Source organism: Eptatretus burgeri, chromosome 8, assembly GCF_056783735.1.
Source record: "Eptatretus burgeri isolate ZD-2024b chromosome 8, Ebu_testis_v1, whole genome shotgun sequence".
Classification (NCBI taxonomy): domain Eukaryota; kingdom Metazoa; phylum Chordata; class Myxini; order Myxiniformes; family Myxinidae; genus Eptatretus; species Eptatretus burgeri.
Window position 1 is genome coordinate 19,359,274 of NC_140968.1, and position 13,245 is coordinate 19,372,518.

Here is a 13,245-nt window from a genome sequence, read left to right on the forward strand (position 1 = left end):
TTATTCAAATTGTGCTATTGTTATCGTGTTGGGAAGGGGAAATAAGAAATCCACAGGATGCTGATAGGCTAATAATTACTATGGTGACATTTTTTTCAAATCTCTTTGGAAAGATCATTGAATAATCTGCTAGATTTGCCTTCATTCTGAAGAAGTGGAAAGGTAGGACGTTATTGTTCTTTCCTTTTGATAGGAGTTGACTGGAGATGCTCGAAATGGTTGTTCGAGTTAATCTGGTCAAATTTAGCACAGCACAGATCCTTGAGCAGGTAGTGCCATTGAGGTGACACCAATCATTACCAGAGTTGGTGTCAAAGCCATCTAATGCTCGCCTGTTTATACATTTATCGTTTTTAAAAGACGAGTCTAATAATTAATATTTTTTATAATTCTCTAACAATTTTTTTTTTGGGGGGGGGGGGGTTGAAGTCACTTAAAACATGTAGAAATGCAAAAAAAAAAAATTTTTCTCTCTAACAATTTTTTTTTGAGGGGGGGGTTGGAAATCACTTTAAACATGTAGAAATGCAAAAAAAAAATGTTTTCTCTAAATTATTTTTTGGGGGGGTTGGGAATCACTTAAAACATGTAGAAATGCAAAAAAAAGATCGAAATTTTGTCGAAAAAAGTTTCAAAAATTTTTTTTCTCTCCAACAATTTTTTTTTGGTGGGGGAGTTGGAAATCACTCAAAACATGAAGAAATGCAAAAAAAAATTTCTCTAACAATTTTTTTTTGGGGGGGACCAAGTCCAAAATCTAATGGCATGATCCTTGGACCATACCTAACCCCCCACCAAGTTTCGTCGAAATCTGTCGAGGAGTTTTTCCGTAATACAAAAAATTTAACATTTTCACGCTCACGCTGACGCTCATGCCGGGGGTATCGCTATAGCTCTCTGTTCTTCGAACAGGCGAGCTAAACAGGAAACTAAACCCATCCTTAATTGCTTTACTGTGCTGAATTTGTTTTTTTTGAAATGCAGTACTTTACACTCGGATACCCATTATACAGGTAATTACCTCCACGACCGAAGGTGGAAAGACGTAAAAAAAATTTCACCCCTCTCTGCCTGTTTGTTACTTGCAAAATCAATGATTTTTAAAGTATATTGTTCAGTCGATTTTGTTATTCTGTCATGTCTGTCAATCGCCTATGGGTCACAATTCTAAACCGATCGTCATGAAATTTTACCAAGTTGGAGAGGAAACTGAGAAGCCAATTGATTTTGAGGTCAAAGGTCATCTTGAGGTCGGATTTCTAAAATCGTCATTTTTTCATCCGATTGACTTGAAAGTTGAACAGGATTTGCATACTGCATCATTGAATTGGGAAACCAACTATTTGAGGTCAAAAGGTCAACTCAAGGTCAAACTTATAAAATCATCAGTTTTTATCTGAAAAATCGTCAATGAATTGCTTTGAGTTTCTGTGCATTGTTCATTACACTCCACTGTACTGTGTTGTGCTGTACTGTGCAATTCTATTTCACATCTTTGCTGCTGTTTTTCTCATTTTTAACATCCGCCACCGAAGGTGTAGGAGGTTATGTTTTCACCCCTTTCTGTTTGTTAATTGCCGGAATCCTTCGGATTTCGGCAATTATGTTGGTCGGTTGTGTGTGTCACTCTGTATCTGTCTGTCTGTCTGTTTGTTTATTTACCATGTAGCAGCCACACCGTTCAAGCGATCATGAGCAAACTGGGTACAGACGTCGGCCATGGTCGAACTTAGACACTCGTCGTTTTTGGTGAATCTAGGTCAAAGGCCAAGGTCAAGGTCACCGAAAAAACGAAATTTTTCTTTTCGCAATAACGTCCGCTAAAATGGTCGTATCGACTTCAAACCAAATCTAAAATGTGCATCTTCCAATTCTGCATCCAACCATATGTCTCATTGGGGTGTCACACCAACACCCTTCTTACCAGTCGGGGGTCGAATGTCAGGGGGGGTTGGGTCAAAACTTTCAAATTGCGATAAAAACGCCATTTCAAGTCCGATTGACTTCCAAGTTATAATCATGACCAAACTAAGTGCTATAACTCATTAAACAGTAGCACTATTGACTTATAAGAACCAAATTGATTTCGAGGTTTGTGTTTTTTTCAGAGATCATGGAGCTATGACAAAGTTATTCCGGCAATTCCTTGCTCAACGAGCAATTTCATTTGTTTGTTTGTTTGTGTGCAGGATATCTCAAAAAGTTGTTGACTGATCTGGATGAAATTTTGTGGAAAGTTTTGGTGTGTGACGAGAACGAACTGATAAGATTTTGGTGAAGATCTGGATCTGGATCTGGATCCGGCTACTGAATAAGTGATTCTTCACCATTGAGAGATAGGACCAAAAACGATTTATAATATGATATTTCAAAAATGTAATGGGCCTGATATGTTCTTGTGGATCGGCATTGCGTGGCGGAGGTAAGCGCTCTACCGAGTGCCCTTCTTGTTTATATATGCTTTGGAATAAAAAGATTTGAAAAAAATGATGAAGGTAGTCGATTGCAGCCATCTCTCTCTATCGAGTGCAGCCTGTGGCTGCTGGTTGAATCATTGTTTGGGACGCGGCTATGCCGCTGATGCAGTGTCCCCCTTACTAGTACACTGGTGCTCATTTTGCCGACCTCAGAAGGATGACAGGCTGAGTCAACCTCCTGGTGTATTTTAATTCAGCAGCCAATGGGGCTTGAACTCAGGACCCACTCAGGACCCGAGGATCCCAAGCCACCACCGAAACTACTAAGCCAACACCAGGCTTCGATTGTAGCCATGACAACATTGAATGTGCTTGGTAGAAGTGATGTATTTTGATTCTCGGAGGCTCTGCCAAATTCCTTTAGGAAGCGTTTTTAAAATTTTTATTTTATTTTACAGGATCTAAAGCTCGTCGTGGAGCTGCCACACACACCTCACACACATGGGCATACAGACGAATACACGAGACACAACATCGGAACGTGAGACGAGACAAACTCAGCCATTGAGCTTGGGGGAAGTGCCATTACTTCACAGGGCATTCTGGGTACCAGTCACAACAATGGCACCACCTTTTTCTCAGCACTCACCAGGGCATGTATGAAGGAGGAATTTCCTCTTCTTCGTAAATGCCAAACTATGGTGATTGTTCATATTCTTGTCCTTTTAAATGTTGAACATCAAGCAAGGCTGTACCAAGTACCATTTTTCCAAATAATGTGACTGATTGGTCTCACTATGTACTCTTCATATTGACAATACACTGATAATTGGAGGAAAGAATATTGTTTGGCTGATTTAACATTCGCTTCTGAGGATAGTTTATAATACTGGAATCTTGTGATCAAATTCCAACCCATTGAGAAAAAAATCTCTCTTTCTCTCTCTCTGTCTCTCTGTCTCTCTGTCTCTCTGTCTCTCTGTCTCTCTGTCTCTCTGTCTCTCTGTCTCTCTGTCTCTCTGTCTCTCTGTCCCTGTCTCTGTCTCTGTCTCTGTCCCTGTCTCTGTCTCTGTCCCTGTCTCTGTCCCTGTCTCTGTCTCTGTCTCTGTCTCTGTCTCTGTCTCTGTCTCTGTCTCTGTCTCTGTCTCTGTCTCTGTCTCTGTCTCTGTCTCTGTCTCTGTCTCTGTCTCTGTCTCTGTCTCTGTCTCTGTCTCTGTCTCTGTCCCTGTCTCTCTCTCTCTCTCTCTCTCTCTCTCTCTCTCTCTCTCTCTCTCTCTCTCTCTCTCTCTCTCTCTCTCTCTCTCTCTCTCTCTCTCTATCTCTCTCAGTCTCTCAGTCTCTCTGTCTGTCTGTCTCTGTCTCTGTCTCTGTCTCTGTCTCTCTCTGTCTGTCTGTCTCTGTCTCTGTCTCTGTCTCTGTCTCTGTCTCTGTCTCTGTCTCTGTCTCTCTGTCTCTGTCTCTGTCTCTGTCTCTCTCTCTCTCTGTCTCACTCTCTCTCTCTCTCTCTCTCTCTCTCTCTCTCTCTCTCTCTCTCTCTCTCTCTCTGTCTCTCTGTCTCTCTGTCTCTCTGTCTCCCTGTCTCCCTGTCTCTGTGTGTCTCTCTCTCTGTCCCTGTCTGGCGGTCTGTCTCTGTCTCTGTCTCTGTCTCTGTCTCTGTCCATGTCTCTCTCTCTCTCTCTCCCTCCCTACCTCTCTCTCTCTCTCTCTCTCCCTAGCTCTCTCTCTCTCTCTCTCTCTCTCTCTCTCTCTCTCTCTCTCTCTCTCTCCCTCTCTCTCTGGACAGATCCAGATGGTGGTTATCTCCATATGTGCCTGGACAGTGGTTATGTCCGGGCGGGGTTTGTCTCTGGACATGTCCGGATGGGAGTTTGGCTCTGGATGTTTCCGTGCAGTGTTTATGTCTGGACTGGAGAACTTTTGTCTCCAGACACGTATCTCCATATGTGTCTGGACGGTGGTTGTCTCCAGACGTGTCCGGATGGAAGTTTGTCTCCAGACTTATCCGGATGGAAGTTTGTCTCTGGGCGTGTCCGGGCGGTGTTTTTGTTCAGACGGGAGTTTTTGTCTGGGCAGTGTTTATGTCCAGATTGGAGTTTGTCTCCCGACGTGTCCAACTGGTGTTTGTCTCTGGACAGCTGGGCTCCGGACGTGCTGGGCAGTGTTTTTCTCTGGACTGTGTTTATCTCCGGGCCGTGTTTAGAGTATGACCAGTAGAAAATATATTACAGACATTATTTTGTTTCCATCTTTACTGTTATTGTATGCAGAATCATTTTGATGAGATGGTATGAATTGTAATTGACACTCCACCACATGTCTGCCTTCCCTCCCCCTCCCCTCTCTCCTCACTCATATATATATATATATATATATATATATATATATATATATATATATATATATATATACATATACAGATACATATCATGGTTCTTAGAAATATCATGGTGAGATTTGTGTCATACAGTGTTCAAATATATAATTCAATTTAAAGAGGTTTTAAAAGTGTATGAATACATTTATTCTGGTTTTACCACCATTTTCTCCAGCAGCTATTACATCACCTTATCTAACTCATTACATTAGTTATTCGTGCCTGGTGTATGTGTCAACAGTAACTGTCGACTTATGACATCCTTAAAATCCGTAAGCTTCCTGTTTAGAATGATTTTACATTTTGTTTGACTGCCAGGCGGGCAGACAGAATAATAAAATTATCTCACTCTTTTCTGCACATGTGCAGTTGGGACAAATTCAGAGCCAATATACGGTAAAACGGCAAACTTGTCTTTATATTCATGTTCCAATTTGTGTATTCATGGTCCGATAACATTTGATTCATATAAATTGTTACTCGATCATAAACTGATCAGCTGGACAGACAGACGGACATTAACCAATTGCTTGACCCCACTTTTCACTTAGCTTGCGCAGGGTATTTAATTGATTCATCTTGTTGTGGATAACATCAGGATGTTCATGTTTTTTAGGATACATGTACTGTACTGTAATTAAATTATGTGGTCTAGATTCAATTTTAACAATGCATAGGCATATCATGAATTTATTTCCAAACTCATTCTCTTTTTCATGCAAAGATTAGAGTGATGTGGGGCAAGATGCCCTTCTGTTGACTACGCTGAGCATTTTAAATTTTTAATCTCTTATACCATCAACCGTAGAGCCCTCTGGTGTAGACGTTTAGTTGATCGAATATATATTTAGCACCACAGAGGTTATATGCGATTTGGGGGACGGGACATCTTGCCCTACCTTTCTTGCCCCATCTTACTCAATTTTTAAATTATGTTTAAATGTTTGGTGTTTTTGTAACATGTAATTACCTTCAAGTAACTTCTAACCTTGTTTTCCCAGCAATGGTTATGACACATAATTTGCATCACACTTTTTAAGAGGTTGCGATTAATGAGTCCATGGCCGAATAGCAAAGCATAAAATCGAATAGGGGGTTGAAATGTAAAAATTGTTTGAATAAAGACAAGAGAAAATGTCAGTTACAGTTATGAAAAGAAAATAAAAAATTGAACACCAAAGGAATTTGGTTTTGTTAATACCGGTCATTGATTTTTTTTTTAACGTTGGTTTATTGAAGGAAACATACAGTGTATATATAAACAGTATGTACATGTATGTGTGTGTGGATATATATATATATATATATATATATATATATATATATATATATATATATATATATATATATATATATATATATATATATATATATATATATATATATATATATACATATACACACCGGGCGTAGTGGCGTGCGCCTGTAATCTGGCTACTCGGAGGCTTGGGTTGGAGGGTCGCTTGAGGACGGGAGCTCTGCGCTGGGCCGCGCTATGAGAGGGTGTAGTGCAGTCCGGAATCATGGCGAAACCCAATCCTTATCCCTGTGTCGTAAGAGGCGACCAGGGTTGCGTCAGGAAGGGCATCCGGCGTAAAACCTATGACAAATCAGTATGCGGATCATTATGGATGATCCGCTGTGGCAAGCCCAAACGGGAGCAGCCGAAAGACGAACAACATATATATATATATATATATATATATATATATATATATATATATATATATATATATATATATATATATATATATATATATATATATATATATATATATATATATGAATATATTGTTACGGCTGTGGAAATTCGCAGAGCACCGTAGAGGTCCTTAGATCAGTTATGCCGATAAGTATGTGTTCAGATAGATTTCCCCACCGTTGTCTAAAGGGATTTATTCGTGTCACCCAGGCTGTGGTCTTTGACTTAGCCGTTTTGATTTTACTATCGTTATTTTGGACCGACCGCCATTGCTACCACCAACCACAACAACCACGATCACCACAACCACCTTCTCGTCAACCGCCAACATCCCCACAAACAACGAACATCCGCCTTCACAACAACCACCTTAACCACCACCGCCCAACCACACCACCCTCACACCACCAAAATGCCAGCCACACCACCAAAACTCCAGCCACGCCACCATGACAATGACCACCGTAACCACTCCCCCCCCCCCCCATTGCCACCTCAGCACGGTTGTGAGAAACCTGGCCTTCATTGGGGGGAGAACGGACGATGGCCTCACTCCTTCCCTCCCCCCCCCCCCAACGGCAAACACGTGTGGAAAAGAAAGCAACGATCGGTAAAAGGAGCAAGTAAATGAAAAAACCCGATTCGGCGAGGAAAACGCCCTGCTTCTGGAAGTTTCCCGCGCGTGCTGGAAGTAGGGAGGGCGACGCGCCGTAGATATAAAGAGAGTGTCGGAGGGTCGTGTCGGTGTGTCGTGTCGGAGTTGTGGGCAGTCGTGTGGAGCCGTGCTGTGAGCTGGAGACTGGAGTCTCTGCAGTTGGGAAGGAGCTGCAGAGATTGGGGTTCCGCGGAGCCAAGGCACACGGCCTGTCGGACCGTGCCTAACCGTGGGTCGCTGGAAAGGGGACATCAAGGATCGCCCTAACGGGTCACCACGTGGGACCAGGTAGCCAGCCCGGTCTTGCAGAGGCTCTGCGGTCTACACGGCTCCGTGGTATAAAGACCCCAAGGGGTCCAGTCTACCCCCTTGTCTTTGAGGGGGTTTTTCCTTGCTTTTCTTTGTATGAAAGTTGTGGCACCGAGTCCGTTAAGTAGAACTGTGATAAGTGACTGCACATAATAAATAAACGGTCATAGTTCCTTTGCATTGTTTTTGTTGGCTGTATAATTGCATATGTGCATGCTTGAATACGTGCTTTTCTTGCATGAATACCTGACTGCATACATGTGTAATAAATGTGCTTGTTCAAATGTCACCCGTTCGTTGTGTCCTCTTTCCCTAATTGAAGTGCCATCTTGCCCTCGGAATATAGTTGGTTTTTAAATAGCCGGTAAAGTGATCGGGTCCAACGGGAGTCGTGATAACACCCCGCTCGGTTATCCCAAGACGGAGCGAGCTGCTTAAGCGGCTCGTTTCCAAGCGGTCCCGGTGAGGTACAATCTCTCAGTAATCTACCCGCGCGAATCATTAGGTAAATCAAAGATTTGGCGATCGGACCCGGTAGTGCGCGGGTAGATTGCGGACAAGGTTGTGGTGTGGTTAAGACCACACCCGTGGCTGGTTTTCGGCATTGATCCAGAAATCCGCGACTGAATTGTTCGTCCGGTGGGCCTACGGCCGCGATTCGGCTAAAAGCGGCTGTCCACACGCCAGCGGGCGAGAATTCACAACAATATATATATATATATATATATATATATATATATATATATATATATATATATATATATGTGTGTGTGTGTGTGTGTGTGTGTGTGTGTATGTATACATATATATGTATATATATATATATATATATATATATATATATATATATATATGTGTGTGTGTGTGTGTGTGTGTGTGTGTGTGTGTGTGTGTGTGTGTGTGTGTGTGTGTGTGTGTGTGTGTGTATGTATACATATATATGTATATATATATATATATATATATATATATATATATATATATATATATATATATATATATATATATGTGTGTGTGTGTGTGTGTGTGTGTGTATGTATACATATATATATATATATATATATATATATATATATATATATATATATGTATGTATATATAATACTACCTTCAGCAGGTGTGATTACTGAGATGTGGATTTGGCGAAGGCATGTTTGAGTTATTTTGTACTTTAGTCAAATAATATTTTTATTATTATTTTTTGGCTTTGACATATGATTAAACTTGAGTCATGATGCCAATTATAATCTGATGAGACCACCTCTGGGAAACCATCCTAATTTTTTGGTTGCAGTACAACAAACAAAGTGATTCATTTTCTCCATTTCACCAGAGTGAAGTGAAACAAATTAGAACATCACTCAGTAGAGCACATACCTCCGCCAGGCTGAAGAGTTTACATTTTGTATCCCACCGATAGGCCGCATCTGGATCCAGACCTGAACGAAAATGGAATCGGCTTGTTATTGTCACCTTTCCAGCTCATCCACCTATTTTTGTTATAACTCGTCCATAACCTTTTGAGATATCGTGCTCACAAACACAGACAGACGGGTGAAAACAACCTTCACCCACCTTTGGTGGCATAGGTAAAAAACCTTGTTATTTCCATTGATCATATGCTGACAGTGCAATTTTGCAACCATTCGTTTACGAGTCCTGAAAAGTAAAGTGGGCTATGCCATCTATTATAACCTTTGCTATGGATGAATCCAAAGTTAATCTTCCCATTTAGAATACCATTAAACTCCCAGAAAACAATTAGATAAGTAGCAAATTTAACAAAGAACTAAAAAAAACTACCACTGCCAGAGAGAGGTATAGAGGAAAACTGTGCCCCATTTGGACATGGGGTGCATTGGGACATCTGTATTCAGTGGACATCTAGGCCAGCCGCTATTCTTGGCTGGTGCCAACACACTGGCCAATAATAACTATCAGAGCGGCGGTCGCAATGCACAGCAGTTACCCCTGTTGACCTTGAAAGATGACTTCTGCACACTTAGTCTGGTTTACTTATCAGCAACTCAAATTGTTGTTCACCATCATCAGAATCTGACCTTGAACTTGTTTGCCCAGTCATAGATTGGCATCTATTAGAAGGACCGTCATGAATCGAGTTTGTGTACTTTCGGATTTTCAAAATTGATGTCATGGAGCATTTTGAGAATTTGTTGTGCCTCGGGCAACATCTCTCTTCCAGTCCCAAAAAAACAAGTGGACATCATTTGTCCTGACAGATGACAAACCGTATTTCTGATGGCATTGCTCATTTAGCCTGTTTCCTTTACGGCGTACATTTTATGGCATCTTCCGCTCACCGGCCATGCGGATAACAAATGCCTTTACTTTCTTTTCCTCCACAGGAGAAAAATGCCGGAGTTTCATCGACCTTGCTCCAGCTTCAGAGAAAGGTCAGACAATCTACTTTCGAACTACATGAATACAAATTTGAAACTTGACTTTGGTGATCTTTCTGTTGAGTTTTAATTGAAAACTTTTGCAATTTTTACAGTGCATATTAATTGTAATATGATGCACACAATTCTCATAGTGACAGTCTTAATGTATTGTACTATATTACAACAGGTGTTCGGTGAAACACAATTGGTGACAGGCACAAGCACAAAAGGTGTTCTGTAAAATAATAATTTAGTTAACACTAGTATGGGTACCTGGTGTTGCACGGTGCTGTTCTAATCCTGTTGGCACTTTGAAGAATTAATATTTGTTTTTTTTCTATTTTTATTGATTTGTTTTTTTCAGTGATTCTACACCATTGAGAGATGGGGCTGAACATGACATTGCATGATATCTCAAAAAGTTGTGGACGGATTCGGATTAAAGTTGGTGAACGTGTTGGGTGTGTGACGAGAACTAATTTATTCGATTTTTGGGAACATCCGAATCTGGATCGGTATCCAAGAATTTTTCAAGTCATTTCACCATTGAGAGATATGGTCAAAAACGATGTGTACATTACATTGCCAAAATTATTTGGACACCTGCTCGTCCAACATCTCTAAAAATCTTCTTCTCCAGACCGTCTGGACAGATTGAGGGGAAATGTCACACAAATGTTCAATTGAATAATGAATAATAATAATAAAAAACGTCATAGGTCAGGGTCAGGTGTCCGATCAAAGCGGAGTTGCATCAAAGCGGGACATCTTGGTACCTGGTCATCACTGGCAGCAGTTATAAAGTGGCAGTTCTCATCATGTCTCTTATTAATTACGTAACACACCAGTACACAAACACCACACAAAAGCAGTACTGGCGAGGGTCTGCAAACTCTGATTGCTCTTTTTCTTTTGTTTTATTTTAGACAGACATCTATTTTATAGTATAGATTAGTGCGTTGTGATTTGTTGGGTTTTTCTTGGTTTTTTTCATTGCTGCAGGAGGAGGGGTGTTAATAGTTGCATGTACGATTCTGCCATTGTTTCTGAGTGAAACTCACAACTTGATAACCATTTCTCGGCCAACGCTTCAGTAATGACAGAGTAATCGATTGAAATGTTTATGACACGTTATAACCGAGGTTATATCCAATCTTACCCGATCCATTGAGTAAAGTCTACTGAACCACTTCCTCGATGGTTTAAATTGGAATGTTTCTTTTTTTTTTTCAGTTGTCGAGGCTCATGGAAAAGCAGAACAACCCTGACAGAATGTGGAAAAGGGAAAAGAGTGAGACAACATCAAATAGATGTACCACACAGCACAAGGGGAGGAAATGCATCCGATGAGGATGTCCTAAAGCTCAATAGTGGAAATTGGATTTTTCTTCAATCTACATAGTTTGGAATGTATTTTAATTTGTCATGACATGTGAGGCCATTGATGCTTTCACCACATCTTCGAGTCTCTCGTTATCTTATTTTTGAGGAGGAAGAGGAGGAGGAATTTCATTCGGATAGTTTCCCATTCCACCCTACAAGATCCATCCTTTCCACCATCTCCCATTGCTTGTGATTGACGATACTCCTGTCCAAAGCCACCATTCAATTAATCCCAAAGCCAGTGTGTCAGATATCCATTTCAGTGCACATAAGGTTATCTTCACCAATATTCATCTGGACTTGACCATTATCTCGGTTTCGAAGGACCGTGCACAGGAGTGCTCCTGCCTCCGTTCTTTGTTTTGCATCATGTTGGGATTTTGCATCTTGATCATCATCCAGGTCATCACTGGCAGCAGTTATAAAGTGGCAATGTCATCCAACTCCTCAATCAGATTCAAAGTGACAATGTCAATTTACTTTTACAATCTCTCTCTTTAATGGAAGCGACTAAAGATTTCCCTGCGACAGATATCAGTCAAGAGTGCAGATACACGCAACACCGCCATCTAGGCATTTTGAAAATGCATAGGAAATTGCCAGTGGTAGAAATTTAAATAATTCTTTTGAAATTTCAGCGAGCAAGCAGAAAAATGCACGTCTGTTTCCTCTGAAAAAAAAAAATAAAAAAAAATTGACTCCCAGAATGAGCACTTCTCCATCGACAGCCCAACAGATTTTCAACACCCGACAGGCGGTATGTGTAGTCGTCATGGAGACGACTTTTTAAAAAAGTCATTGAAGTGAGGGATGTGATTCTACTTTTGTTGAGCAAAGGTAGAAACCCACATCCTCACATCCTCAGAAGGTCGGACAGCCTTCGGCGTGTCCTTTCAAGGCGAGTCATGTGGTGGACAGTTTTACAGCTCGATCCCTGCTGTAATCGTGCCACCGCACCACAAAACAGACAGTCTGGCCTTTTGTACGAAGGACAGCACATCATCGCTTTACTATACTTTACCTGTCTGATTAGACTATGCTAATGGAATTTGTGTCTTTTTTTCGAATGGGATTTGTTTATTAGCCGCACCGTTCCAGCAGTTTGTGCGATCTGTGATTTCAGGCAACGTCCTCAGCAGGGAAATTTACACTTCTGGCACATGACACAAAAATGGGAAAATGTCAACCGCTTGTTGTAGTCTTAGGAAACCTTTTGTTAATGAAACCTGCACAATGTACGTGACAAATTCGCTTATTAGGGAAGAGTGTTTGGTGCTTGTTGTAACAGCCTATTCATTAATGGTCTGCTCTGAGACCCTATTTGAGGAATTTCTTATTTTCAAAGGTCAGGAACATGTTTTGTGTTCTTCTAGATCTCTTAATGTCATCACCTAAAAAAAACATTCTGTGGATGGATCTATGTAGCACAGTTGTATTCATGTGTTTATGTCACCTGAAAAAGGCTCGACACGGTTACACCTTTTATACTTTGGCCATCGGTGCAATGGATAGCACAACATGAAGCCACGGTAATAATAACCACACAACGCAACGACTGAGTGCAGATGATTGTGGTTGTGGAACTTGCGTGTACCTCTTTTGAATACCGCAGGTGTGCTGCTGTTGTCTATGGTGTCGGAGACTCTCTACTTGGCACTGCTCGCGGTCGGGTTCGGCCTCATGTGCATGGAGCGTTGTAGAGCGACCAACGTTATCGAGGGCCTCAAACTGAATGCATTTGCAGCTGTTTTCACAGTCCTTTCGGGTATGATTCAGCGCTCTTCTGGGGGTGTAGATGCCTGGGTGGGAGAGGGATACAATCAACCAGGGCTTTATAAGCAATCTTCACTCCAGACGACTTTGCCTGTACACCCGATTTGACCTGTCTTCTCGATTCGAGGAAATATCTCAAAGTAAATGGATGTGGAGCTCAGCAGCCAGCGCTAATGATCACAGCAAGTACTTTGGTATCAATTTTAGAAACATTTCCTTTCTTTTCCTTC

The 13,245-nt window shown here is 41.2% G+C and overlaps 2 protein-coding genes and 1 long non-coding RNA gene across 5 annotated transcripts in view; 2 read left to right on the top strand and 1 right to left on the bottom strand.

Annotated features, from left to right (window-relative positions):
* The window catches only part of LOC147021247 (general transcription factor II-I repeat domain-containing protein 2-like), a 187,511-nt gene that overhangs the window by 125,306 nt on the left and 48,960 nt on the right, over window positions 1–13,245 (top strand). The window lies entirely within an intron of this gene.
* The window catches only part of LOC147021248 (uncharacterized), a 228,381-nt gene that overhangs the window by 94,261 nt on the left and 120,875 nt on the right, over window positions 1–13,245 (bottom strand). The gene's annotated exons all lie outside the window — the stretch shown is intronic.
* The window catches only part of LOC147021249 (germ cell-specific gene 1-like protein), a 107,718-nt gene that overhangs the window by 56,126 nt on the left and 38,347 nt on the right, over window positions 1–13,245 (top strand). For both annotated transcript variants that reach the window (XM_085891035.1, XM_085891036.1), the window contains 2 exons: window positions 9,824–9,871; window positions 12,855–13,007. In XM_085891035.1, coding sequence (XP_085747161.1) covers window positions 9,824–9,871; window positions 12,855–13,007 — 201 coding nt within the window. The remainder of the gene's footprint in view (window positions 1–9,823; window positions 9,872–12,854; window positions 13,008–13,245) is intronic.